We start from the raw sequence: 26,485 nt of genomic DNA on the forward strand, positions 1-26,485 counted from the left end.
GATCCAGAATTTGCTATCGACGGATATGTTTCTTGTTTGAGATCAATCCGCTCTTCAACTTTCATGCTTTCTTAGGGAGGACTTGCCTACCATCGATATGCATGCAACTCTCGCGATATTCCAAATTAACAACGCGATTATGGGTGAAATCTCTTATTTCAGACTATCGTCTCCTTTTAACTTTCACGTATTCTTAGGAATACTTTTTTACTTTCATGCATCCTTGGGAATACTTTCCTAGACTCGGGATATATGCCACTGTAACGATATTCCAAAACGAGCTAACCAACAACGCATTGCTAGAATTGGGGACGAAATTGTCGCAAGTTAATATTATTTTGTTAGTGGAACAGGCAAATTTGAATCCGTTTAATACGGCTCGATTCCTATGGGTTGAACGGATCCGTTTTTAATCGTGTCGTAGAACAAAACAACAATATAAAATAATTTCTATGTGTTTCTATCATAAAAGACTTACGTCTAATAAAGCCAATACCAATACCAACAAATGTTCTAAAGGAAATAGTAGGATTGTTGTTTTACTTCTTGGTGTTAGATAGATATGAAATTATGGGCTCCATTGTCGACTACTAATAAAATAAAATAAGGGATGTGGCTTCTCCCACACCCCTTGTTAATTTCTGTCATTTGATATTCTTCAATTCATCTGATCCGACGGCCAAAAATTAAAAGGACGTGAGAGAAGTAAAAATGGGTGTGAATATCACATCCCTAAAATAAAATAACAAGTGCTAAGACAACTCTTATACGGTCAACTGATTTTACACAAGTTGGGTCCAACTCAGATTGTTTTGAAAATTGAAGGTAAAAGTGAAAATGTCTTACATCAAGCCGGGTAATACGGTCTGAACCCACGAGTCCAAACATTTGTATATCCACCCATACATAAGCGCATCTCCAACAAGCTACCCAAATGAGCTCCTTGACAAAAAGGTAGGGAGAAGTTGAAAATTTTCATCTCCAATCACTCTTGTCATGCTTCCAAGATAGCGAAATTTCTAGGAGCTCCTAAATCTAGGGAATAAGAAAGGAGCTCCTAGTATTAATACGTTTGAAAATATTTTAAAGACTCCGTTGGAATTTTATAGGAGATTGTTAAAATAATATTATACACCTTTTTGGTTAAATTTTGACTTAAAAATCGGGAGCACGATGTAAACCTGCTGGGTTGGGCAATAGAAATAGTTGGACTTGTCTTCCTTTGCCTTGCTCGGGCCTTTATGGTTAGGATTCAGCGTCGAAAAAGGCCCCATTTCAGACCCATATTCTGGATCCGTTTTAATCTGATGTGACCATTTGCGGAGTTTACACTCTATTTGATTGAACGCCGAACACGCTGAAAGATACTGGTGGTGACAATAAGTCATCATCTTCATCATTTTCTGTTCATCATTTGCTGTCTTGAAAGTTGAAAAGTTTGGTCCTTTTCAAGTTTGATCTTTCAAGGACAGCCTGATGCCATCTATATCCATCCGTCCATCCATCCATCCATCTATCTATTTGATTCAGCAGGCGAGAATAGGCATAGGCATATGCTTTCACCGGGGAAAAAAGATCATCGCCGGATCCTTCTACGGAGATTTTAGGAATTTCGTGATACGATTAGAAATTATTTTAAAATTAAAAATAAAAAATAAAATATAAATAGTACCTGATGTACGATGAATGGTCAAGATCACGAGATCCTTAGGATTTTCAAGAAAAAGATCTGTCGTGGATCCTTTTTCACCGATTCTATTTATTCATTTATTTTTTTTACTTTTCATATAATTTTTCAAATTTTGACCATGGTAACTAATAAATTAAAGAAAATTAGTAGATAAAAATTAATATGGATAAAAAGTAAAAATGAATGTATAAATAGCACTATGCCTTTCCAAAATACAAACGCTTTCTTCTCAGTAATGCTTATCTAAAACTTATATGAAGCGTGTGTTTGCTCTTATTATAATGTTTTCGGTTTATAGTATAAAATTGTGTATTCTCTCTGCATGTTTACTTATATTAGTAGCCTCAATGTCAAAATAATTGTGAACTTGTTCATGTGTTATTTTAAAATTAATGAAACAAAAATAATTAAGAATAAACAAATGTGTGCATAAATGGATTTACTTTTCAATCTCAATGATTTGAATGGGAAAAGCTCAAAAAAAAAAAAAAAAAAAAAAGAAAGAAAGAAAGAAAGAGAGACAAATATGAAGGTTCTTTTGAGTTTGGACCCAACTCCCAAAGGCAAAAGCATGTGCGTGTGTTTTTGTATGCACTAAAAGTAAACAAGCGCGCCTATTCCAGTTCCAACTGCAATACTCAAAAGTCTGAAATGTGGTTCAAAAACCGGTCTTTTCACCCTATCGGATTTTTTTTATGAGACAAATAATATATATATTATTTTAGCTAGCATCGCTTCCAATAATATTTACTATTTGATGATAACTATTACAGTCTAATAATATTTTTTTTTACTTATAAATAAAAGGTTTTAGTTCAATTATCGTCAAAGATGAATTTAATCATATTATTGCTAGCTTATTGTGAGGCTTAGTCTACTCCTTTATTATTTAATAAAAATTTAACTTTTAGATAGATATTGTTCAAAAAGTTAATATAGCTAGTCATTACATGACATTAGGAGATAAAGAGAAAATCTACCATGTCATAGGCTATATTTGAATGGGTGTGCTATGCACACATCTTTTTTTTTACTTCTCACACACTCTTTGTTAATTTATGTCCGTTGATCTTTTTCAATTCATACGATCCGACGGTCGAAAACCAAAAGGCGTGGGAGAAGTAAAAAGTGGTGTGGGAATATCACACCCCTATTTGAATATGTTACGTGAAGAAGTGAGAAAATTTATTGTGCATAAGTTATATCTTTTTAGTCACGTGATAAAAGTTGTAAAAATAATTTTGGAATACAAACGAAAATTGATCACCGTATTAGCATTCCTCACATTGCATGTTATAATCCCCCATATTCCAAGTGCATAAGGAGTTTGAGATAATATTTGCCATGTTATTAGCTGTATCATTTTAGGTCATGTAACCCAAAGACCAGATAGGTAATTCTTTAGTACAACAAGAGTTGATCACCGTATTAATGGTACTCTCGTATATTACACTTTTATGTTAGAATCTCTCGTTATGACCACAAACATACATACATACATACATACACATACATATATATATATATATATATAACTTGTTGAACACGAATTCTCTCAATAAGATGGACACCTATAACTTAAAACGGCATACCATGCCACCTAGGATTACGATCTAGTGATATTTCTCTTCACTTATAAGTAAGAGGTTTTAGGTTCAATTCTCGCCAAAGGCGAATTTGAACCATATTATTATGGTTAGGCTATAATGAGACTTGGCCCACACCTCCACTCCCTTAGTGTTGATGATATCATTTGTTATTATGGTTAGGTTATAATGAGACTTGGCCCACACCTCCACTCCCTTAGTGTCGATGATATCGTTTGTTAAAAAAAAAAAAAATACGGCAAACTATACCACTATTTCCTGGTCCAAAAATAAGCATGATTTTTTATGCTACAAAACTACAAGTCAAATGGATTGAGTCCCTTCGTTGAGGCTGAGAAAGAATATAACCATTGTACTTTAGTAGTAAAGGAAAACGAATATTAACTTATAAATCAGTCCCTACAATTCAAAACTACGTAACGTCCTCCAATCAAGAACAAAATTCCCCTACTTTTTTAAACCATCCTAAAAAGTTTTAATTTTTCTAAACACAATAATAATCATAATATTAATATAAGTGACATTATTGATACTAAAATAACCATCTTTATTCTCCAACACAGAACTTATAGAATCTTGCAATTGAGAATTCATCCACTAACATGAACGTGTTACCAAAACACTAGTGGAAGAAAAATGAGCTTGGATCAAATGACAAAGAATCGATGCTGCCGTCCTTGTTGTGACAATTTGTGAGGCTATCAAAACATCCCCACCCCAATTGTCACAGTAACATCACTTTCGTTTTTGGCATCGTATCATCAAAAAGAGGTCCATATCCCTAAAAGCCTACTTTCTTACAAAGTCCACAACCAAGTATTCTTGCAAAAAAAGTCTACGAGGGGACTCGTTTTGTTCCTAGCACACTCATTTGATGGTTTGGAATCAAAGCGAGAGCTTGCGGGTAAAATTTGGGTAAATTTTGCTCTCATACAATTTTATGTTAGTTCTGTTACATACGAGGATTTACCTAAAAGCGTAGTTCTGTTGAAGGGGAAAGGATAATATATTCAAAGGGAATGGAGAATTGAGGTAGGCACACAATAGGCTGCACACTTATTGGGGTAGGATAGTACTTTCCACATAGTCATTTTTTATCTCTCTCATGCCATTCTTGATTTTCGGTTGAGGAATCGAATGAATTGAAGTAGATTAATGGATAAAACTAAAAAAGATGAGTGAGGGGAAAAAATAGGTGTTTAGATATCACTATTATTAGAGTCAGATATAATAATACATCATTAATATTCATGCAAAACGAACTTAAAGCATCTTAATTACAAATGAAAATAAATATCATTACTGTTAACATATTTGGTAATAATCTATACTATATATTAAGAAAACCCTTATTGTCAAATTTTTGCCACTTTTTTTCCAATTTTGATCTCACTTTTGAGACGCACTCTTGCCAAAAAAAGATGGCAAAATAGTAATTTTATACATTTTAGCTCACTGACAAAAATTTGAAGGTGGATCGCTGGGGCCCATGGCAGAAGTATCCATCGATATTGGTCAAATAAACGAAAGGAGGAGAGAAGGAGAAAGAGTAGACTTTTAGCTCACTGACAAACGGAGTCAGAGGGTAATTTGACCGTCTAGGAAAAGACACAGACAGTCTTTAATCTGGGCCCAGCATTGCCCCAAGCCCATTCGGATCCTCATTTCTTAGAAAGGTAGCATCCACATCGACCTTCGGTTCTGATCACTGGCCCATAATCGAAACACATATATAACGCTAAATTCCAAAAAAATTAAAAGACCGCAGAGACGTGTCAACTTTGCCTCAGACGACATTATTCATACAACAACTTTCATAACAAAAGTAATAATTTTTGTATTTTTGGTCCTATCTTACCCCATGTTCGTCTCCTTTGATGTAAAAATTTGTCCGAGAATAATCTCTGTCTGCTCTTTTTAAACAATTTTAAAGGGAAACAAACGGGACAAAGACAAAGAATAAGAGAGGACAATGCATAGTCGGACAGTCACTTGATCCGACGAGCTGGCCGCTTGAAAAGAAAAATATATTTAAATTAGGATAATGGCGGGATTAATGAGATTAAGGACGTCAAAGTAAGAAGAGAGGGAACTGACGCGAGAGAGCAGAGATTAGATAGCTCTGCGACCGCCAGTAACATTATCAAGTATTTTCTGGCATTGAGCTAGGGACCCGGCTTCTTCGCCCTCCCACTTCTTATACACTTATGTCTTTTCTTATTTTGTGCGATCACAGTTAAATAATATTAATTTTTTATAAAGATAATAAAATAAAAATAAAAATAATATAAAATATTGACGTAATTTAACTGTAACCGTAACCGTAAAAAAAAAAAAACAAAAAAAAGAGGGTGAGGTTGAGCGAGACCTTCATATCAGGCCGTCAAAACACACCTATCCTATTGAGAATCGCAGAGGGTACCAACCCCCTTTAACACCGTCAATCTCCCCGTCCTCTGCGGTCCAACCAGTAGCACAGTAGCAGTACGAATATGGAAATTACACTCCACACGCAGAGACTTAACCATCGGTTTAACCGCACCGTGAACTGATAAGTGTATGGCGGGGCCCACCACCCAAACTGCCCTCCCAGTCTTACCAGATAGAGGGCTAGCTACAAGCGTAGCTTATTAGCTATGAAGAATTGGAGCCAGCCTCTCTCTCTCATCCAATTTTTCCCTTTTTTTAATTTCCCGTCCTCTTCGTCTCTGATTCTGTCCTCCACATTGCGCATTTGCATATATACCAGTAAACGCTACCTCTAAAACAAAGAACTGAAAAAACGAAAATTACTTAATTGATTATGGTAACCTCCAGTCCCCGCCGAATTCTCCCCCTTTGTTTCGTCGTTTTACTGCTTTGCTCCGCCCCCTGCGGCGGACACCGCGACCTCGATGCGCTGTTGAAGCTCAAGGCCGCAATGGTCGGCCCCAAAGGTTCTGGGCTCGAGGACTGGAACTCTTCGTCCTCGCACTGCTTCTTTTCTGGTGTTTTATGCGACCGCGACTCCAGAGTCGTTGCTCTCAATGTTTCGAATATTCCCCTGTTCGGCACGATTCCGGCGGCGATTGGGCTGCTGGACAAGCTCGTCAACCTCGAAATTACCGACGACAACTTGACCGGGAGGCTTCCGGCCGAGATGGCCAACCTCACCTCTCTCAAGCATCTGAACATCTCCAACAACGCGTTCAGCGGCAGCTTCCCCGGCGAAATCGTGCTCGGGATGACGGACCTTGAAGTCCTCGATGCCTACAACAACAACTTCAATGGGACACTTCCCATTCAGCTCGTCAGTCTCAAAAACATCAAGCACCTCCATCTTGGCGGGAACTACATCACCGGCGAAATTCCCGAGGATTACTCGGAGATACAGAGCTTGGAGTATTTGGGACTCAACGGTAATTTGCTCACCGGAAAGTTACCGGCGAGCTTAAGTAGGTTGAAGAATCTCAGGGAAATGTACGTAGGGTACTATAACAGTTACGACGGCGGAATTCCGCCGGAGTTGGGGTCGGTGAGCTCGCTGCAAGTCCTCGACATGAGCAGCTGCAACCTCGTGGGTCCCATCCCCACCACTCTCAGCCTTTTGAAACACTTGCACTCTCTTTTTTTGCAGGTGAACCGCCTCAGCGGCAGCATTCCGCCGCAGCTCTCGGCGTTGAACATGCTCATGTCTCTGGATCTCTCCATCAACGAGCTCACCGGAGAGATACCTGAGAGCTTCTCGGAGCTCAAGAACCTCACGCTGGTCAATCTGTACAAGAACAATCTCTACGGTCCGATTCCAAAGTTCGTAGGCGATTTTCCTCATCTCGAGGTGCTTCAAATTTGGGAGAACAACTTCACATTCGAGCTGCCGGAGAACCTCGGCCGGAACGGCAGGCTGAAGGACCTCGATGTCACCGGAAACCACCTCACCGGGCTGATTCCGCGGGATTTGTGCAAAGGAGGTAATTTGAAAACGGCAATTCTAATGGAAAATCACTTTTTCGGGCCGATTCCCGAGGAACTCGGGCTGTGCAATTCGCTGGTGAAAATCCGAATGATGAAGAACACACTCACCGGGACGATTCCAGCTGGGATATTCAGTTTGCCCAATTTGATCATGATCGAGCTAAACGACAATTTCTTGTCCGGCGAATTGCCACAGCAAATTTCTGGGGGCAATATTGGAATCCTCACACTTTCGGGAAATCACATTTCCGGGAAAATTCCGCCGGCGATTGGTAATCTCAAGAGTCTGCAAACTCTTTCCCTGGAGATGAACAGATTTTCCGGTGAAATTCCGACGGAAATTTTTTATTTAAAGTTGCTATCAAAGATCAATATCAGCGCCAACAACCTCAGCAGCGACATTTCAGAGTCCATTTCCCGCTGTTCCTCCCTGACGTCCGTTGATCTCAGTGGAAACAATTTGGTTGGCGAAATCCCGAGAGGAATTGCGAAGCTGAAAGTCCTGAGCATTCTCAATTTCTCCAGAAACCAACTCACCGGAGAAATTCCCGCCGAAATGAGATCCATGACGAGCCTCACGACTCTCGACCTCTCCAACAACAATTTCGTCGGCAGGCTCCCAACCGGCGGACAGTTTCTGGTCTTCAACGACACGTCGTTTGCGGGAAACCCCTATCTTTGCTCCCCGCGCCGCGTCCAGTGTCCGTCGTTCCATAGCCGCAAACCGTTCGCTACCTCCAAGATCGCTCTTATCGTCATCGGACTCTGTACGATTCTGTTATTCTTGTTCATAACGGCTTACCGGATGAGTAAGAGTGAAATCCAGAAATCTTTGGTGTGGCGTCTCACCGCCTTCCAGCGCCTCGATTTCGGAGCAGAGGACGTCCTCGAGTGCCTTAAAGAAGAGAACATCATAGGGAAAGGCGGCGCCGGGATCGTGTACCGCGGGTCGATGCCGGACGGCGTTGACGTGGCGATCAAACGGTTAGTCGGGCGAGGAACCGGGCGAAACGACCACGGTTTCTCGGCCGAGATAAAGACTCTGGGAAGAATCCGGCACCGGAATATCGTGAGGCTGTTGGGGTACGTGTCGAACAAGGACACGAATCTGCTGCTGTACGAGTACATGCCAAATGGGAGCTTGGGGGAGCTGCTGCATGGGCCGAAAGGGGGGCATTTGCAGTGGGAGAGGAGGTACAGGATCGCCGTCGAGGCTGCCAAGGGGCTGTGTTATCTCCACCACGACTGTTCGCCGCTGATTATTCACAGGGACGTTAAGTCCAATAATATTTTGCTGGACTCGGATTTGGAAGCCCACGTTGCGGATTTTGGGCTCGCTAAGTTTTTGCAGGATGCTGGGGCGTCCGAGTGCATGTCTTCCGTTGCTGGGTCCTATGGTTACATTGCCCCAGGTATGTTAATTGGCAAATGTTTTTTCTTCAGGAGCAATGAAATTAAATTCTTGAAGTATTTATTGCCAATTTTTCTTTGAAGGTTACCAAAGTTTTAATAAAAAAAAAAACCAACAAACTAAGAATTCAGTCCAACTCAATTTCAATGTGTTTGCATGTGATCTGACCTTTTTGCATGTGTTGGTACGAACAGAGTACGCCTACACATTGAAAGTGGACGAAAAAAGCGACGTGTACAGCTTCGGCGTGGTGCTGCTGGAGTTAATAGCAGGGAGGAAGCCGGTGGGAGAATTCGGAGACGGGGTGGACATAGTAAGATGGGTGAGGAAGACAACATCGGAGCTCTCTCAGCCATCTGATGCAGCGTCGGTACTGGCGGTGGTCGACCACAGGCTCTCCGGGTACCCACTGGCAGGCGTGGTACACCTGTTCAAGATTGCCATGATGAGCGTAGAGGATGAGAGCTCCGCCAGGCCAACGATGAGGGAAGTGGTGCACATGCTCACCAATCCTCCGCCCGCGGCTCCAACTCCGAGCCTGCTTAACCTTTGATTCGATAATCTTCTGGATCAATGTTTTTGAGTAAATAAAAGCGCAGCACCCGAAAGTGAAATAATTATGTGCAAAAGATAAACAAGTAGTCGATTTTTGCTTCATCGTTGTAAATGTATCGTTTTACGTTTTGTTGTTGTAATGTAATGTGATTTTGGTTATTTGTTCTTTGGGTTTAAGTTCTATGTTGTTACGTAGTTACGTTAGAACCAACAAATTAGCGTTTTCTCGGCTCTTATATTCTTCTAATACAATGATATATCGTTCTAAATTTTGGTTATTGCCTGCTTGATTTCCCCAATAGGATTTTGTATTAAGCTTCTATTTTCCCTGAATTGTTGTCTATATTTATTGTTGTAATCAGGAGAGCTTCGCCTGCTTCATCTCCATCACCATAGGATATCAGTGCTGTGGCTGTTGAGGATGAGATTCAGAAGCCTCTGACTTATCAGCTAGCAAGTAAACAACTTTAACCCTCCGTAAGGAGTTGGCAGCGTTTCGAGCTAGGAGTCGAACCAAGGCCGCTATTCTGGACTTAGAGATAGTAGTTCCTATGTATGATATGAAATAGGAAGGAATAGAGTAAAGCCCTTGTCCTCCTCTAATACAAGTAGGTAACGCGACTTTAATCCCTCCGAAGTAAGCATTTGGAAGCTCAAGAGCAAGAGTAATTGTAGTTGTGGGCCGTCACATTCGATTGCATAATAGGTCTACGGGTGGAAACACACCTGCTGTTTAAATCCCTATATGCGGGGCATAAACTTTGGATTTGGATCAACAGCTGATCCAAAGTAATCCATCCCATAATTGCATATGAAAATAAAGATAGTATTCTTTCGACGAGCAAAGTCAAGTATCGAATGAGTGTAAAGTTCTTAGCATTCTCTTATTTTACTTGTTTAAAAGTTTTCCTGTTTCTTCTAGGATTTATTGAACTTTCCAACATCAACATCGCCGAGGAAAACATTGTGTCAACTAAAGAGCGCGAGGTTATTGAGGTTCCTGACGGTGAACCAAGAAATTCCGGTGTTTTGGAAGCAAAGGATGAGATTAAGAAACCACAAGTAAAGTTGTTAGCATTCTCTCTCATTGTTTCTTCTCTATTATCTCTTAAAATTGTCTACATGCTTGAATTACCTTTCTATCATACGAGAAAAATTCGGGTATTCGTTTATAACCATGTTATTTTAGGGCACTTTTAAAAAAATCAAGTGTTTTGTATTTTAATCACACTCGACTCCACATAACCTCACTCACTGTGAGTGTTGCCTTATTCGAATAGTTGCCTCATTTGACAACTCGAATTGTACTAACTATTTCAGTCAGATAGGATAATCTGTCACCGGACTGTACTGACTAAATTAATCGGTGTTTGGTGCAGTATCGTACTAATGACCATATTATTTATAATCTGTTTATTACCGTATCGGATAAGAGATCGGATTATATTATTTTGACTAAAAAATTTGATGACTAATGAAAAAAAGGAATTCTTTTGGATAAAAATTCACAACAACCAAATGCATCAAATTAAATAAAAATAATATTGATATTGCATTTTCTATTTGTCCTTTATTTAAATCAAATTAAAAAAAAATAATTTCTTCCCCATATCTTCTCCACCGCATAGGATTCCCCAGGATTCACCACATCAAATGGGATGGACAGCAGAATCAGCATAGACCCTATACCTAATAGCATAAGACTTCGTCCCAAATGTTCTATGCATGTGAGATTGCTCCCTGATCTCTCGCATTTCTTTCCATGAAGAGTCAACCCAATTCCAACGGTGCTACAATGATGTTGGGCAGTAGGTGAATGCAGGCGGTGCTCCGACGACGTGGGTTTCAGTCGGATCTAGTTCAAATACAAGATCGATGGCACGCAAACCCGTGCGGGTCTCGTGACTATGAACTGCAGAGGAGGGTGACAACCATGACGAGAAATTGAGAAGGAGGGCGACAGCTATGAAGTGCAAAATGAATAAGAAGAAAGGAGAAGGGCGAAGAAGTGATGAAATTGAGGTTCTACTGTAAAACTAATTGGCAATATAGGGAGTAGTTCAAGATCATATAAACACATAGCAAACCTTGTTGGGACAACTCTCAACATGCCCCTCCATATGTGGTGGATTTTCAAGCTTACACGTTGAAACAACTGGGTGACGTGGAGCGCGTGTGGCCGTTGGGCTTCACAAGTGGACAACCTTGCTCTGATACCACGATGAAATTGAGGTTTCATCATAAAACCAATTGGCAATATAGGGAGTAGCTTAATATCATATAAGCACATAGCAAACCTTGTCCCTCACCAATGTGGGGCAACTCTCAACAAGAAGAACCTGGGATTAACGATGGCAACGGAAGTGAGTTTGTAGAACGATGCGAGAGAGCCAGACGATAGAGCGAGGACACCGACCCGACTAAATAATAGATAGGTCTATGAAGGATAAATAAGCGAGCATACACCGTAGAAAAGATGTGGGCCTAGTTTAAGTAATACGGGTATTATTTAGTACATAGTTGCACCAAACTTCCGGCTCTGTATAACTTAACCTATTCGATTTCTTATACGGGCTGCCAAACGAGATCCAAGTGTCTTAAAATTGTTTAGTCAAATTGAATATCTTAAGATGTTATGTTACAAGTAACATTATCGAAACGAGAGAGACCTTAGATCCATATGGGGCATTTGAAAAACTGATCAGTGACAAAATAATGGGATATTTGATTCCATCAAACGTCTCAATCCTAATTGATTAGACTAATCTTTTCACCTGTAATTGTCCAACATGATTACTTAATGTTGTGGGACACTTGATTTTAGTTTTACAATCTCTTGAATGCTATATACAGTGAGGGGTGTGATATCCACACACCCCATTTTACTTATCACACACTTTTTAAATTTTCGACCGTCGGATCGGATGAATTGAAGAAGATCAACAGACAGAAATGATCAAGGGGTGTGTGAAAAGTAAAATGGGTGGATAGCACACCTCTATACAGAAACATCTACAAAATACGAGAGCCAACGCCTACAAAATTCTTTTGTATCTATGGTCTAGAGATATTCTTCTTCATTTGTAAGTGTGAGATGTTTTAGATTCGATTCTCGCCAAAAAAGAAGTTGAATCACATTATTATGACTATACCAGGATAAGAATTAGCCATTCACTCATCCCTTTAGTATAGATAATATAGTTTAGGGGTGTGCTATCCACACACTTCTTTTTACTTCTTACACATCATTTGTTAATTTATATCCGTTGATCTTCTTCAATTCTTCCGATCTGATGGCCGAAAACTAAAAAGATGTGGAAGAAGTAAAAAAATGTGTGTGGATATCACATCCCTATAGTTTATTACAAAAATGAAAATGGTTTGCCAACGAAAGTGATGGTGATTTTTTCAAGAGGTCATTAACCAAATGACGCCATTTGGCCAAGGTCTTTATTTTTTATTGTTGTTTATTCACTAACAAATTTGTTGGCAAGTTGGTCAATGTTTATTTTTCAAATAAATACGTTGGCAGCTTGACCGTGTCCAGGGTCAAATTAAAATTCAAACTTTCGTCCGCAGTTTCTTAATTTTTAATTTTTATCTCTTTAATTTTTTTAAAATTTAATAATTTTTTTTATTGTTAAATGTTAATTCATAAAGAAAATTTATAATTAAATTTGTTGTAAATATGACATAGTTTTATTGGATGTTGGGTCCTATATATATTTTATGAGGCGACCTTTAAGTTTCAAAAAGAAAAGAGAGTCCACAAATTACAGTGGAATGATTTTGAGTTTCATGGAATAAAGTTGTGATTTTTGAGTTATAGGGGCAAAATGAGATCAAAATGAAGTTCTAGAGGAGTGTAGCTAATTAAGCGTTTTATTTTTTATTTTTGTTGATCATAGAAAATGAAATGGAAGGATTTTTTTTCCCCTTCTTATAGATGAAATTTAATGGAAATTTCAATTTAAACTAAATGATTATTTAAAATGATTGAAAACATTTTTGGTGAATTTTTTTTTATAGAATCAATCATTTGTAAAAACGCAAGTGAATTTAAAAAAACGCTTTAGTGGTTCCTAGAAGATTCATGAAGCACTTCAAATGCTTTTAAAACACAAAAACTTTTTTCTAAAAAAATTGCACTCATTTTAAAAACACTTGGAAACAAACCCTAATACTATGAACATGCTCCACCACAAAGTTAGAATTAACAATATATATATTTTTTTCACATGAGTCAATTTCTTAGTAGGACCTCACCGGAGGGACCCCCTAACAATTTTGTTGCCTTCCACAAAACTCAATGACAATGTGTGCACAACAAGTGACTGTGACGGACCCCGTGAAAGTGGCAAGGTTAAGCCCCTCTCCTTTTCAGCCCATTGTATTTAGTTTTAGACCACGTCAACAAAATTGACAGTTTTGGTCTTCGGTGCACCTACCTATCACTTTTACGCTCCCCTACCGAGCAGAACTTAAACGGTTCATCTTGTTCCCAAAAAAAAAAAAAAAAAAACTTAAACGGTTCAACGGTCGAGCTCGCCGCCCGGTCCACGCGGCCCAGCCACGTCACGGCCCGCCCTCGCACGCGCTGCACGTGCGTTTTCCCGGTTCCAATTAGAAGAAAGCGTGAGAAAATAAAATTGGAAAAATTAACAAAACACGAAATTAAATTCAGAATTTCTGGAAAAAGAAAAAAACAAGAGGCGGAAACGGTAGACTCTCGTTTCTCTCTGTGGTTCGAAAAAAGCTTCACAGAGAACCAAGCGAGGGTTTTACGGAGGAGAGACAGGGGAGGTGAGAGAGAGAGAGAGAGAGAGAGAGAGAAATCATACGAGATTAGAGAGAGAAAGCCCAGCACATACACAGAGGAGAGAGAGACAGAGAGAGCGGAGGTGCTTCTCAATTGGACTGTGTCAAAGCTAGGGTTTTTTCTGTTCGCGAAGGTAAAGTAGACGACGACACTGCTGCTTCTAATTTTTTGCTATTTTGCATTATAATTTTGTTTAATTAAATTAAATTCGATTCCAATTTGGAATTAGCCTTAATTAAGCACCATATCTCGCGGCATTAATTCTCGTAATCCTGATTAAATTTTCCATATCCGTAATATTTCACATCACTTCTCGTTCGTCCGAAGCATGGAAAGGTGGGATTTTGATCCTCTTTGCTCTCACATCGCTAGTTTGGGTACTAGGGTTTGCCTTGTTTGGATTTTACTGCACATACTTATACCCAAATCAATGGAGCTATATGATTAGTGGTTTCAGCCTGGGTTTTACAGTATGATTCAGTGTGTGTCTGTAAATTTTTTCCCCTTATCATATTATACACTTCGTAATTTTTCTTCGGGCGTTGAATTTATTGCCTATTCGGTTGTTTCAGGATTAGATTGTGTCGTATTTGTCAATGTGATCCGAAAGCTCCAATCTTCATCAGGTAGAGGTTCTACTCTCCCTCTCTTATTGGTTTAATGAGAGATTTGTGATTTGCTATATGTAAATATGTTTTGTGCATGTGCATGATGTTTTTATCGTGAGCGTGCTTGGATGATCAATTATCTGCATTTTTAAATTCGTTGAGAAGCAAAATTTACACTTTGAATACGACTTCCATTTCATGATATATACTGAACAGCGTAGCTTCATTTTTTGTATGACTCTATGTGGAATAGACATAAGAACACTAGATGTTGTTCTTGTGAGAGTAGGCTATTTTCTGTATGTTTATGCCAGCTTACACAATTACAGATCACATTTCTTACAGTTTATTTGTTTCTTTGAACTTTAGTGACGATTGCTTTTGTATGTGTTTCACACTCTTTGAAAAACTTCTCGTTTATTAATCCATTGTTTGGCTGCACGTGCACTTATGTGGGCTAGTTGAAGACTTTTATCTATTAAACATGAAATTTGATCATACTTGATTGTATAATAAGTTTATGGTCGTCTGGTCAAGGAATCTAACAGTCTAGCAATAAGTTTTGTTAGGCTATTATTTACAATGGGTTAATATACTGGATTTAAATATGTGAATCTTGCATCTGAACTTTGGTATAACCGCAGATTCAACCAGCATTAGAAATGAGTCAAGTGGGAACATCAATGTTGATACATTGGTCACTTAGTTCTAGATTTTGTGAGTGGAGTTCTGTAAGAGAGAGAAATAGTTCATTTGTGAATCTGTCGGATAGGAAATGTACCTGAAAGGAGTACTTCTAGTATAAATACAGCTTGTCTTTGTTGGATCATCATAAGTTGACATTTTATTTTTGGAATTTTTTTCTTAGCTTGGTTGTACCCAACCTTTTCCTCTCTTGCTTATGTTATTGTCATCTTATCCCTGCATGGTTGTAATTTGGAAATGGTGGTGATGCATCACTTGAGGTTTACTTAATTATAGTTCAAGCTCATGCTTGTTCCATGCCTTATTTCCTAATTTCTTGATTTGAAAGAATAGTTTAGTTATAAATTTTTTGAGTTCATTTAATTCTGTAGTGTTAAATGGTATCAACTAATTGGGTTTGCGGGTATTCCATCTTGCCAAGCTTGATCTGGATCAATGTTCCTTCTTTAAGTTAGAGTTTTCACATAATGTTATTTTTTTTATTGATTGTGTATCACAGATTGTTTAATTAAAATTTATCTTATTCCATTTACACTTAGTCTTCAGCTCTCTATAGAGTATTTCTTACACTTATCGGACTTTGTATTGCTTGGGACAATCAATTGGTTTAAACTTCTTATACTTGCCCAGTTAGATGTAGGTGAATATTTATTTGAATCTGTAATTTAGTTCAAATCATCGTGTTCTCTTGGCCTAAGGATACTAGAAGCGTAGAATATGCACAAAGTTTTAATATTTTGTTGCACAATTAGAGGAACTTATTTGAAGTTGGTGTAAAAATCATTAATTATAACCATGCCCTGAGGCACTGCCTGCCTGATCAAAAGGCTTTTTTCTGAGATTGTTCTACTTTGTCTTGCAAACCAGTTAAGGGAAGTCATCATTATCTGTTATATTTTGGTTGTACTACAGACACGGTAAATTGGTTATTCTGTATTGCTGGTATTAATTTCTGTGTATGTTCTTTAATTGACTTTTGACATGACCATTTGTAATTAATGCAGTTCTGAATGAAAATTAAAGCATTGATGTTCTGCATGGAATTCTTTGAGTGTAAGCATGCCATGTAAAGCACCATGACTCTCGAAGATTTCTTTACCTTAACTGAGATGAAAGATGGGCTCACAGCCTTGTCGCGAGTTCAGGAGCTGGTCACTGTAATGCAGAGTGAGAAAGATTCTGTTGTGAATAATATTGGTGATGCAACCCGGCAGTGGGCTGCTGTTGCAAGCACAATTGCTGCCACAGAGAATAAAGATTGTCTTGATCTTTTTATTCAATTAGATGGACTCATGTTTGTTGATAGATGGCTAAAAGATGCTAAAAACTTAGGTAAAGATACAAATGAGAACTTTGTAGAAGAGTCAATAACTGCTCTGTTACGAGCACTTGAAAAGCTGCATATACACAATAAGAGGTCATTATCTTCAGGGATCTGGAGTACTGTGAAGAGTCTTCTTAGCCACAAAAGCTCAACGGTTCAGGATCAAGCGAGACTGCTGTTTGATAGCTGGAAGGAGGATGGTGATGCAGTTCAAGTTGATGTTGTGAATGCTGGGGTTCTACCAGATGATGGGAGTTCTAAGATTTTGGAAGAAGATTCTAAGCCATCTGCTTTAAATGTTACTTCAGAAGTAGGTGATCACAGAGAAAATCACTCATCAGGACCTGCCCAAAATGAAGTATTGCCATTAAGGACTTCGGGTGATCTTCTACCAGAAAGTGCTGATACTTTACCCATACAACCTTGTAACAAACAGTCTCCCCCAACCCACAAGCTTTTAGACAGCGATTACATCAAAGATGGATCTCCAGATACATTGGCCTCTGCTGTTGTGTTCAACCCTATTCAAGAAAATCCTATAAAAGATGAATCCTCTATATGTTCTGTGGGAGGGACCACTTCAATTGGAATTTCTATTTTTCCAGTAGCAAAACTGAGCAGTGTTGATGAACAGTCCGACAGTCCAAAATTGAATGGGTTGTCAAAAAATGAAGATCAGGACCACAAAGTCAACAGTTCCCCGAAGAAGTTGGGTGTGACAGACATCTCTTCAGGGTCTGGTCTATTGGAAACTGGGAGTGTTTATTCAGGTGCTGATGGTGTTACTTCCCAGGATGTGGCAACTGATTCTGCTTTGCAAAAACATGCCAATCTCGACGATTCTTGTCAAAAGTTTACTGCTCTTGGTAGTGAAGGGACAACTGCATCTGATCCAAAGGGTGTGGTGGATGATACAAGATCTGTCAATCATTGCAGTACTACAGTTCAAGAGGGTGAATGCTGTTCAAACACTCCGCAAGATTCATCTGGGAATGGTAGTATTTCTGGAAAACTTGAAGATTTGGAGACTTCTTCCAAGATGGCTATTGATGAAGATAAGGAGCATTCCAGCGATGAAGATGAGGAATTGACAATTGCTAATGAGTATCCTAAACCAGCAATTGATGCCAAAAGTCCTGACACATTTGATAAAAGAAGGTCTGATATTGAACTTGAGTATGGGTTGGTTGATGCTCTAGAAGTTGCTCGACGGGTAGCCCAAGAATATGAAAGAGAAGAACCGGACTGCAGTTCATCTTCGGAGAAAAATGCAGAAGGTGGACTCAGACAGGTCAACAGCCCAGACTCTATAAATGCAGAACAGGACTTACCCGCTTCACCAAAGGAGGTGCCAACTGAACAAAGTCATTCTGCAGAGGCAAATCCTGTGAGGGAGGACCATATGGTCAATTCAGAAAATCCGGGCACTGCTCCACATAGTCATTCGCCAGAGGTGAATCCTGACATGGAGTCCTCTCAGGTAACTGAAGCAGTTCAAGAACCAGAAGTTAACCCAGAGAAGGGTCTTTGTAGTTTTGATCTAAATCAAGAAGTGTGCTCTGATGAAATGGATCGCCCAGTAAATCCTGTCTCTACACCAATTCCCGTTTCAAGACCAGTAGCAGCTGCTAGTTTACCTGGAGCCCGTTTGCAGTTTGAAGGGGCTATTGGGTGGATAGGATCTGCTCCAAATAGTGCTTTTCGCCGAGCTTCTCCTCGCAGACTCTCAGATGGCGATAAGAATCTTACAGGGGCCACCAGTGATAGCTCAAAGCAGAGGCAGGATTACCTCGACATTGATCTGAATGTGGCTGAGGGTGGTGATGATTTAGGAAAACAAATTCCAGTGCCATCTGGCCTTCCTTCTGGGGAATCTTCAGTGGAAGTGAATCAGAATAGATCAGGGAGGCCCCATTTGGATCTGAATCGTATTGATGATGATGCTGATGCCTTACCATCGGATTCAAGGGTAGAAGGACAGTTCTTGTTCAACCGTGTTGGCCGTCGCAGCCCATCTCCTGCTTCATCATCTTCATCAATGCAGCCTTCTATGAGGAATTTTGATTTGAATGACAGGCCATTTTTTCATAATGATTCTGTAGATCATGGGCCGGGTAAGTCTTTTCAAAACGCAAATGCATATGGATGTCCTAAACAGGATGCTTCAGTTATTTCTATCATGGGTACCAGAGTCCAGATAAACAGAAAAGATGCCTCCCAGAATCTGTCCCTGGCAAACGGCAAGGCTATTGAGATCGCAACAGAAGCTACCATGGCGAGAACTAGAAGCTTTATGGACATGGGTTCAACAGTCCCTTACTCTCACCCTCATGTTTTCAGCTACAATGGATTGGCAACTGGGCCTGCCATGTCGTTCTCCTCAGCCATGTATGGACCTGGTGGCACAATCCCCTACATGGTGGATTCTAGAGGAGCCCCAGTTGTACCGCAAATTATGGCCTCTCCGTCAGCTGTTCCTCCTCAGTTCTCTCAGTCACCGTTCATCATGAATTTGACTGGTGCGCAACCAGGTCTAAATGGTGTGATAAATGGTGCTGGGCCCTCGCGCCCCAGTTTTGATCTGAACTCGGGCTTCATGGTTGAGGGAGGCAATAGGGACTCGGTGGGCCTGAGGCAGCCTTTCATTCACGGTCAGGGAAGGTCTATGGAGGATCATTTGAGGAATAACTCACAACCCCCATCAAGTTCTACGGTTGGTGGGAAAAGGAAGGAACCAGATGGCGGGTGGGAAGCATACCCGTATAGCTACAGACAACAGCAGCAGCAACCGCCGCCGTGGAGATAGAAGTCTTTAACTACTCCCCGACATCTGTTTGGATCAGTTTCATAAATCCTTCTAAGTAGATTGATATAGGCGATCTAGAAGCGGGCGAGCTCATTTGCTTTAGTAGAAACCGAATAAAAGTTGGAGGGAGTTTTATCAAGGTGACATTATATTAATGTGATTAATTTCTCAAGGAAGAAATTAGGTTCTTGTTTTTAATTTATTGGTTTTTTGTTTCTGTTTTCTCTTTTAAGTGTTCCATAGAGGACAGTGCAGTGCAAAACATAGGATACTTTTGGTACGATGTAGCTGTAATTTCTCTTCCATTCCATGTATATCACACAAATTATAGGAACAAATCCCTACATTATTTATTTTGGGTCGTGCGCTATCCACACTCGTTTTTCTTTTTACACCTCTCTCAATTTTTTACCGTTGGATTGGATAATTGAAAAAGATCAATGGTAAAAAAATTAATAAGGGTGTATGAGAAGTAAAAATAGGCGGGAAATAACTCTATCCTTTCATTTAGTCGGGTCCCTATTACCTGTGTGTTAAGAAAACGAGTATATTTTTGAAAGAAAACAAAAGGAGGAAAAGTATATTTGCATTCAACGGAAAGTGCATGTCCAGCCCACGAAACTTGGCCCAATATGGTCAGGTTTTCAGGTATATGCTCGGTACTCGGTAGTTCTGAGCCCGGCTTGTATTTTAATTAATTTGTTTAGTAATCAAGTTTTATTTTTAATACGACAATATTATTTACTTAATTTGAGACATCATGGACTGCCATAATAAATTAGTACTCACGAGATTCGGATTTTTTTTTATAACAAATAATATTATGTACTTTAAAGATAAAGACCGATTGTTTGTCAATCTCCTAACAAATCATTGTGTCAATATTTCATGGTTTTCAATTAGTTTTGTGAATTTTTCAAAAGCCAGCATAAAACTTTTAGAAAATCCATCATAAAACCATCTTTTTTTTAATTTTTTAGAATTTTCAAAAGCCATCATAAAACTATTATAAAATCCATCATAAGACCACTTTTTTTTTTTTTTTTAATTTTATAGAATTTCGACCGCACCTCTAGCTTTTAAATTTCATTTTGATTGGAAGCAACGTAACGTATGTATGTAAAGTATGGCAAGGGTCAACTCGTCTTGATAGATTCAATTCGCAAACTCTCTCGCCTGAAGTTTGCAACAAGCCTTTCACACACCTCAGTCCGAATCCATTAACGTTCTAACTGTTGCAAGTGTTCCATAGAAAATACATACCGAACAATCCATTAATTTTCAAACTCTTTTTATTAGTTTTCCATGGAAAATACATACCGAACAACGTCAAATGTTCCAGCAAGGTGTACGAGTTCATGAAAAAAACAGGGCCCAAGGCAGTAACAGCTGCAGATTTTGGCCAACCAAAGTCAGCCCCGACGATTGAAAAAAACAACTAATGATCAGGCAGTTTAACCTTGTAACGGAATTTCCTAATTAACCCTGCTGATTGCAAAAAGTTTCAAAACACAGACAAGTCGCGATCGAATTGGAAGAAGGTTCACCCTAAAACGACCTCTTTCAACAATTTGTTCAATATCATAGGGAACCTGAATCACACACACTACTCAAGTTGTACAGAGAACAAAGACTTACTGTACATACATGTAACAAGTAACACTTAAAATCCATGAATATGCAGCCCACTCAACGGTAATTCTACAACTCTGAACAGAAATGTTGAGCAAGTTTACCGGTATTGCTACCACTCTAACCTCAACCACTACATCATCATATATATGGAAAACGTCTAGGTAGAACACATACAACTCACAAGTTTTGCAATTCAAAATGTAATTCTTATGTATAACTCTGTAAAGAAGACACGAGTTCCCACCACCCGAAACTCTCACGAATGGAGGACACATATCAAAGCATCATATGTTGGTCTAGACTCTGGAACATACATTGACAGAGCAAACGAGGGACATGTAAGGTTATAAGGTGGAAGGACGCAATGAACAAGTAACGCATCCGATGGGCTAACAAGAAATGAGGTGCATTACCATGATTTGCTTCTACACAGTATGTTCATGGAACCATGGAAGATACGAAGGTTTAAACAAGATATTGTGTACCATGTGAGAAGACAGCGGAATCAAACATGAGCAAACACCAACAGAAAATTGAGTTCAAATTATTATTTACATCCAGAAGAAAATGGAAAAACATGAAAACAGATTTCAATTTCTTCTTCGAATCGACTACTAAGCTAATAATAAGCAAACAAAAGCATATAAATCAGTTACAAATGCAACAAGGAAATGGGAGGAATGAAGGAGGTATGAGAATTGCAGAAATGGTGATACCGATTTCAATCAATGAGAGATTGAATTATCTCCGCCAGAACTGGAAGCTCCAGCGGCACTAACAGTCACAGCTCGCTTCTTCCTCTCCTCCTCGTATTCTGGATCATCGGTTGGCAGCTCAAACCGGCAAACCGGGCAAGTATTCCTGGAACTCAGCCAAGGAACAATGCAATCGCCATGGTAACCATGCCCACATGGCAGCTTCTTCGACATTTCACCAACATTCACCATATCCTTGCATATGGCGCACACCACGGCCTCATCCTCTGAGGCAATCTTGACCGACGGTAACTCCGAGACGGCATTCTTCGACGCCGGTGGAGACCCTCTCCTTCCAGCATTATCGCTCTCAGCCAAGGTCTGCAACAAAGCCTCATAGCCGGCTGCATCTACGTAATCCTCGGGATTGCCGATGTACCGGTCCGATTCGGGCATTTCGAGCCGGAATTCGATCGAGTTGTCCTCCAGCCCCATCAAGATCTCGGCCCAATCCAGAATCCGGTTCCTCCCGCTGCTCGCTCGGGTCGCAATCTCTCGGATGCGGAGACGAAGCACGTCGCGACGACGTCGTCGCATGTCTTCTTCATCTCTCTCTTGCTCATCTTCCTGGTTCTCTTCGCCTTCATCCTCGTTATCCGATCTATCATCTTCCTCTTCCTCCTCCTCCTCTACTTCCTGTCCGGCTTCTTCGTTACCCTCGCCGTCGTGGTTGCGAAACTCGACACTGTGCTCATCGTCGTCCTCGTCCTCGTCATCGTCCTCGTCGTTGTCCCACCCGTCCATCTCAATCCTGAAGAAATCGTCATCAGGCATGGGGTTTTGAGGCAGCGACAGGGGCGCATCCTCCTCACGCGACGCCTGAGCGATTAGCCGCAGCACCTGGAGAAATGGTGAGCCTAGAGTCGGGTCGTCGACCTGATCAGACGATCGGGAAGGAGGATCCGACTGCGGATACGACGCGGCCCGGATCGATTCGACGAAACCGTTCTTGCACTCGTGGCAGACGATATCCGGGAGATTCGCCACGGTTTCAATGGAGACGCGTTTGTTGCAGTGGTAGCACCAGTACTCCATAGTCTCCGTCTCGGCCTCTGACGCAGATCGCGGCGTCTGGGATGGAGTTTCAGCCATAGGGTTTCTGTTTGGAATTAGAGGTCCGATACGGCCGAGAAAGACCAAAAGAAAGAAGGAAGGAGCGGGGAAATTGGGTGCGGGCTGCAGATTAGATTCTTGAGGACCTGTGCGCCGAGATTGTCAATTGTGTGACGTGGATTGCTTTGGTGCTGCGAGGTGGTTTTTTCCCATGAATTTTGACCCGTTGGATGAAACTTACAATTTTGTTGATCTGTGGTGGAGGAGACAATCAACGGTGGATATGTATGGGTTGGAAAGTTGTTGGTAATGCATTAATGCAATAACTAAATAAATAATAGGGTTTTCATTTTCTCTTTTCTTGTGGAGAGGGGGTTTTCAATAACTAAATACATAAGAAAGGTTTTATTCGCGACTAAAAAACAGTATAGAGGAAAAAACAATTAAGAATAATGCTAAAGCAAATGTGAGGTATTGCTCCTAAACATTTTAAAGTATTTTATTTGTCTTTAAACAAATTTTTTGGATGAAAATCTAGCAGTGTTATTCGAAAAAATATTGCTGCACATTATGACACACACGTTTTAGCGACTAATACCCACCGTCTTTTTTTTAGTACTTTAAAATATAAACAATTTAAAGTTACAAGCCCTTCCACTATTGAAATTAAGTTTAGAGCATTATTCAGCATTGTACTTGAAATGTTGCGTTTGAAATATCCAAAGTCATTTATATAAAAATAAAAACTATTATGGCACTCAAATCACTGAGCGTAAAATAAATAAAGAAATCGTTGTATCTAAATAGAAAAGATTTATATAAATCGTGCAACTCACAGTGACACATTTGCATGAGCTTGTATCCAAAGTCTTTATATTCAAAATCTCTATTGTGATTTTCCTTCTCACGTCGCCAACATTGCTTTGTGTTAATAAAAGCTAATGTCACATATTCATCAAGAAGTTATGTTTATTTCGATTCAATATCTTTGACATCCCAAGTTAAAATATCATTTCTGAATGGCCACTTTCACCAAGAAATGAGCGTGACCTATAATACTTCATGATTAATCGGTTGATTGTCGTTCACTGTAAATCTTTAAACAACAACTATTTCAACAAAATAGTACTTGGCATTGGCTCCTTTTATATATTTAACAATTTAAACAATTACCACTATCGTTTGTTAAAAAAAAAAAAAACAACCAATGTACCCTTGTTGGACACCGATTGAACTTTAATTAATCAAGGGTAAATTGCAGTTTAACCCTTTGAACTATCATCCCAGTTGAAATTGACCCCTTAACTATTTTTTATTTTATTTTTTATAAATTAACCTCCTGAACTATTTAAAATCGGTCAATTAATCCCTTGTCGTTATATTGCAGAATCAATTCTGTCAAATTCAAGGGCAGATTGGTCATTTCATCATTAATTGTTACTTGTCAGTTATAACCGTCGATAAAATTTTGACAAATTGGTACAAAATAATTCAAATATATATAGCATAATGAGAAAACATAAAAAACCAAATGTTTACATAACAGACCATCTCACATTGTCATTACACATTATTTTGTTTTCTCATGTCATAATTACATTGTTGGTTATAGTTGACAAATAAGAATTGATGAAGGAAAAATTACTTTTCCTTTGAATTTGACGAAAAAATGGATGAAATCTACCGATAAGGGGTCAATTGGCATATTTCAAATAGTTCAAGAGATTAATTAAAAAAAAATCAAGAGGTCAATTTCAACTGAAGTTATAATTCAAGAGATTAATTTCAACTGAAGTTATAATTCAAAAGGTCAATTTCAACTGAAGTTATAATTCAAGAGGTCAAGTGACAGTTTACTCGTTAATCAAAATGAGGCCAATATTTATTTATAACACAAAATTTGCTAAATCGCATCATCTTGTCCGGATTACTTATTATTTATGAGGAGTGTTAAACCCACCCCCTTTTCTTATTTCCCCACCCCACTTAAATGTGAAAATTCCATTAACAACTATGTCCTTTTAGAGAATGACCGTAAGGACCTAAACAATAACCAATTGTATTTTGTCACGTAAGCGTTAGATTTTTTTCATTAAAAACTAAAATAATAGAAAAAAGAAAAAACGAAAAAAATCAGAAAACTCCCACCCCATTCTCACTATTATAACCACGACAAGTGCACAACCACACGCCTCCCTCACAACGGCGTCGATGATGGCTACCTTCTTTTCAACTCCTTTCTTTTCCCTTTCTCTCATGACAGTGAACAATCTCGATCCAATTCTGATAGTGAAAGAGATTATGTACAGCGAAGGAAGATGGGTAAACCCATGAAGGTGGGTAGTTTTGAGGCTATGTTGGTGCTGCGAAGGTTGGATGGGGTGGAGCTTGGGTGTTGGTTCGGCTGCCGTATTAGGGATCATGGTGCATATAGGGTTTGGAGGTCTGTTGCTTCGATGGTTTTGGAATTGGGATGGTTAACCGATTTTTATCAATTTTTTTTTGTTAAAGAGATATTTATATCCTATATATTCTAATAAATAAAATTTAAAAATTTTTAGAGATATATAAAAGGTTATATTAGGAATAAGGGTGGGTGGGAAAAGAGAGTTTTTCATTTTTAACTTTTTATGGTAGGTGAAATTATAAGGTGGGTGGGAAAATAGGACAATGGGGTGGGACTAGTAACCTTCTTATTTATTTACAATCTCCATAAAAGAGAAAATATTTATTTACAATCATATCCCTCTCTACATCCAAAAAAGCAAGCCTCGATATATTGGAGTTCGTATTTACTAGATATACTACATATAAACACCAACGACCAAGAGAGAGTGATTTTAACCACTTCAATATATATATATATATATATATATATATTTTATCTTTTACCCCTGTTCTTTGTCAAATTTACGAAAATCCACCACAACTGAGTTGTTGAGGGAGCCTCAAACGGACATCAGAAGCCGAGGATCGGACGGCCACGCCGTGCCAGCAAATACCACCCTTGCACGACTCATGAGCAACTGGAGGATTGTAGTCGCCGGGAACTGCATATGTGGGTTTGCGGGAGACATCCCACGTCAGAGTCAGGAACAGGATAAGGCACACCACGGCGGTGGAGAGGATTAACACAAAGGCACCGCCGAAGCTCTGCCCAATCGCCACCCCGTACCCCTTGATCGCGACAATGACTGCCACGTAAATCATCGTCAAGTTCCTAACCACCGCGTCGGAAACCGCCATCTGCTGCTTCTGGGTGGGGTTTGTGAATTTGAGAGACACTGATCAACTTTGCTCTTTGACCTCTCTTTGACAAGTCTAAGGTGGCGTGCCGGCTATTTAAAAGAAAATTAAGGGGGCCCACAATTATGTGATTTAATCAAAAGGTTGCTTCTTTTAACCGCAAATCTGGACAAGTTGGAACGAAATTTGCTAAATATCATTATCGCGTGTACAGGCCAATTGATCAAAACATTGCACTTTACTATTAGTTAGTGATGTTGGCTCAGTGAGTATCTTCTTTCGTGAAGAACTGTTGGCCGTTTTAACACTCAAATTCG

At 39.4% G+C, this 26,485-nt stretch overlaps 4 protein-coding genes across 5 annotated transcripts; 2 read left to right on the plus strand and 2 right to left on the minus strand.

Annotated features, from left to right (window-relative positions):
* Positions 1-5,323: 5,323 nt before the first annotated feature.
* On the plus strand, positions 5,324-9,486 carry LOC103450375 (receptor protein kinase CLAVATA1). The gene is made up of 2 exons (XM_008389711.4): positions 5,324-8,663; positions 8,857-9,486. The coding sequence occupies exons 1-2, from the start codon at positions 6,101-6,103 to the stop codon at positions 9,213-9,215; spliced, it is 2,922 nt and encodes a 973-aa protein (XP_008387933.1). The 5' UTR covers positions 5,324-6,100; the 3' UTR covers positions 9,216-9,486.
* Positions 9,487-13,867: 4,381 nt separating this feature from the next.
* Positions 13,868-19,832, plus strand: LOC103450374 (uncharacterized). Of its 2 annotated transcripts, XM_008389709.4 has the most exons (3): positions 13,868-14,169; positions 14,609-14,662; positions 16,354-19,832. In XM_008389709.4, the coding sequence occupies exon 3, from the start codon at positions 16,426-16,428 to the stop codon at positions 19,477-19,479; it is 3,054 nt and encodes a 1,017-aa protein (XP_008387931.1). In that variant the 5' UTR covers positions 13,868-14,169; positions 14,609-14,662; positions 16,354-16,425; the 3' UTR covers positions 19,480-19,832. The 2 variants fall into 2 exon arrangements, with proteins under 2 accessions (XP_008387931.1, XP_008387932.1); XM_008389710.4 differs by lacking the exon at positions 14,609-14,662 and having other exon boundaries at positions 13,878-14,169.
* A 1,815-nt stretch (positions 19,833-21,647) lies between these two features.
* On the minus strand, positions 21,648-23,275 carry LOC103450373 (E3 ubiquitin-protein ligase CIP8). Its single transcript, XM_008389708.4, has one exon. It carries the CDS (start codon positions 22,959-22,961, stop codon positions 21,840-21,842), a length of 1,122 nt encoding a protein of 373 aa, XP_008387930.1. The 5' UTR covers positions 22,962-23,275; the 3' UTR covers positions 21,648-21,839.
* A 1,507-nt stretch (positions 23,276-24,782) lies between these two features.
* Positions 24,783-26,226, minus strand: LOC103450372 (uncharacterized). Its single transcript, XM_017336353.2, has 2 exons — positions 25,612-26,226; positions 24,783-24,852 (listed from the first exon to the last, which is right to left on the minus strand). Exon 1 carries the CDS (start codon positions 26,166-26,168, stop codon positions 25,833-25,835), a length of 336 nt encoding a protein of 111 aa, XP_017191842.1. The 5' UTR covers positions 26,169-26,226; the 3' UTR covers positions 24,783-24,852; positions 25,612-25,832.
* Positions 26,227-26,485: the final 259 nt, after the last annotated feature.

This window comes from Malus domestica, chromosome 15 (genome assembly GCF_042453785.1).
Source record: "Malus domestica chromosome 15, GDT2T_hap1".
NCBI classification, from domain to species: Eukaryota; Viridiplantae; Streptophyta; class Magnoliopsida; order Rosales; family Rosaceae; genus Malus; species Malus domestica.

Excerpts from the sequence above, each read along its gene's own strand:
- LOC103450372 (XM_017336353.2), bottom strand. The coding sequence starts at position 26,168 with ATGGCGGTTTCCGACGCGGTGGTTAGGAACTTGACGATGATTTACGTG.
- LOC103450373 (XM_008389708.4), bottom strand. The coding sequence starts at position 22,961 with ATGGCTGAAACTCCATCCCAGACGCCGCGATCTGCGTCAGAGGCCGAG.
- LOC103450374 (XM_008389709.4), top strand. The coding sequence starts at position 16,426 with ATGACTCTCGAAGATTTCTTTACCTTAACTGAGATGAAAGATGGGCTC.
- LOC103450375 (XM_008389711.4), top strand. The coding sequence starts at position 6,101 with ATGGTAACCTCCAGTCCCCGCCGAATTCTCCCCCTTTGTTTCGTCGTT. Across the intron at positions 8,664-8,856 it reads CTATGGTTACATTGCCCCAG|AGTACGCCTACACATTGAAA; the intron begins GTATGTTAATTG and ends TGGTACGAACAG.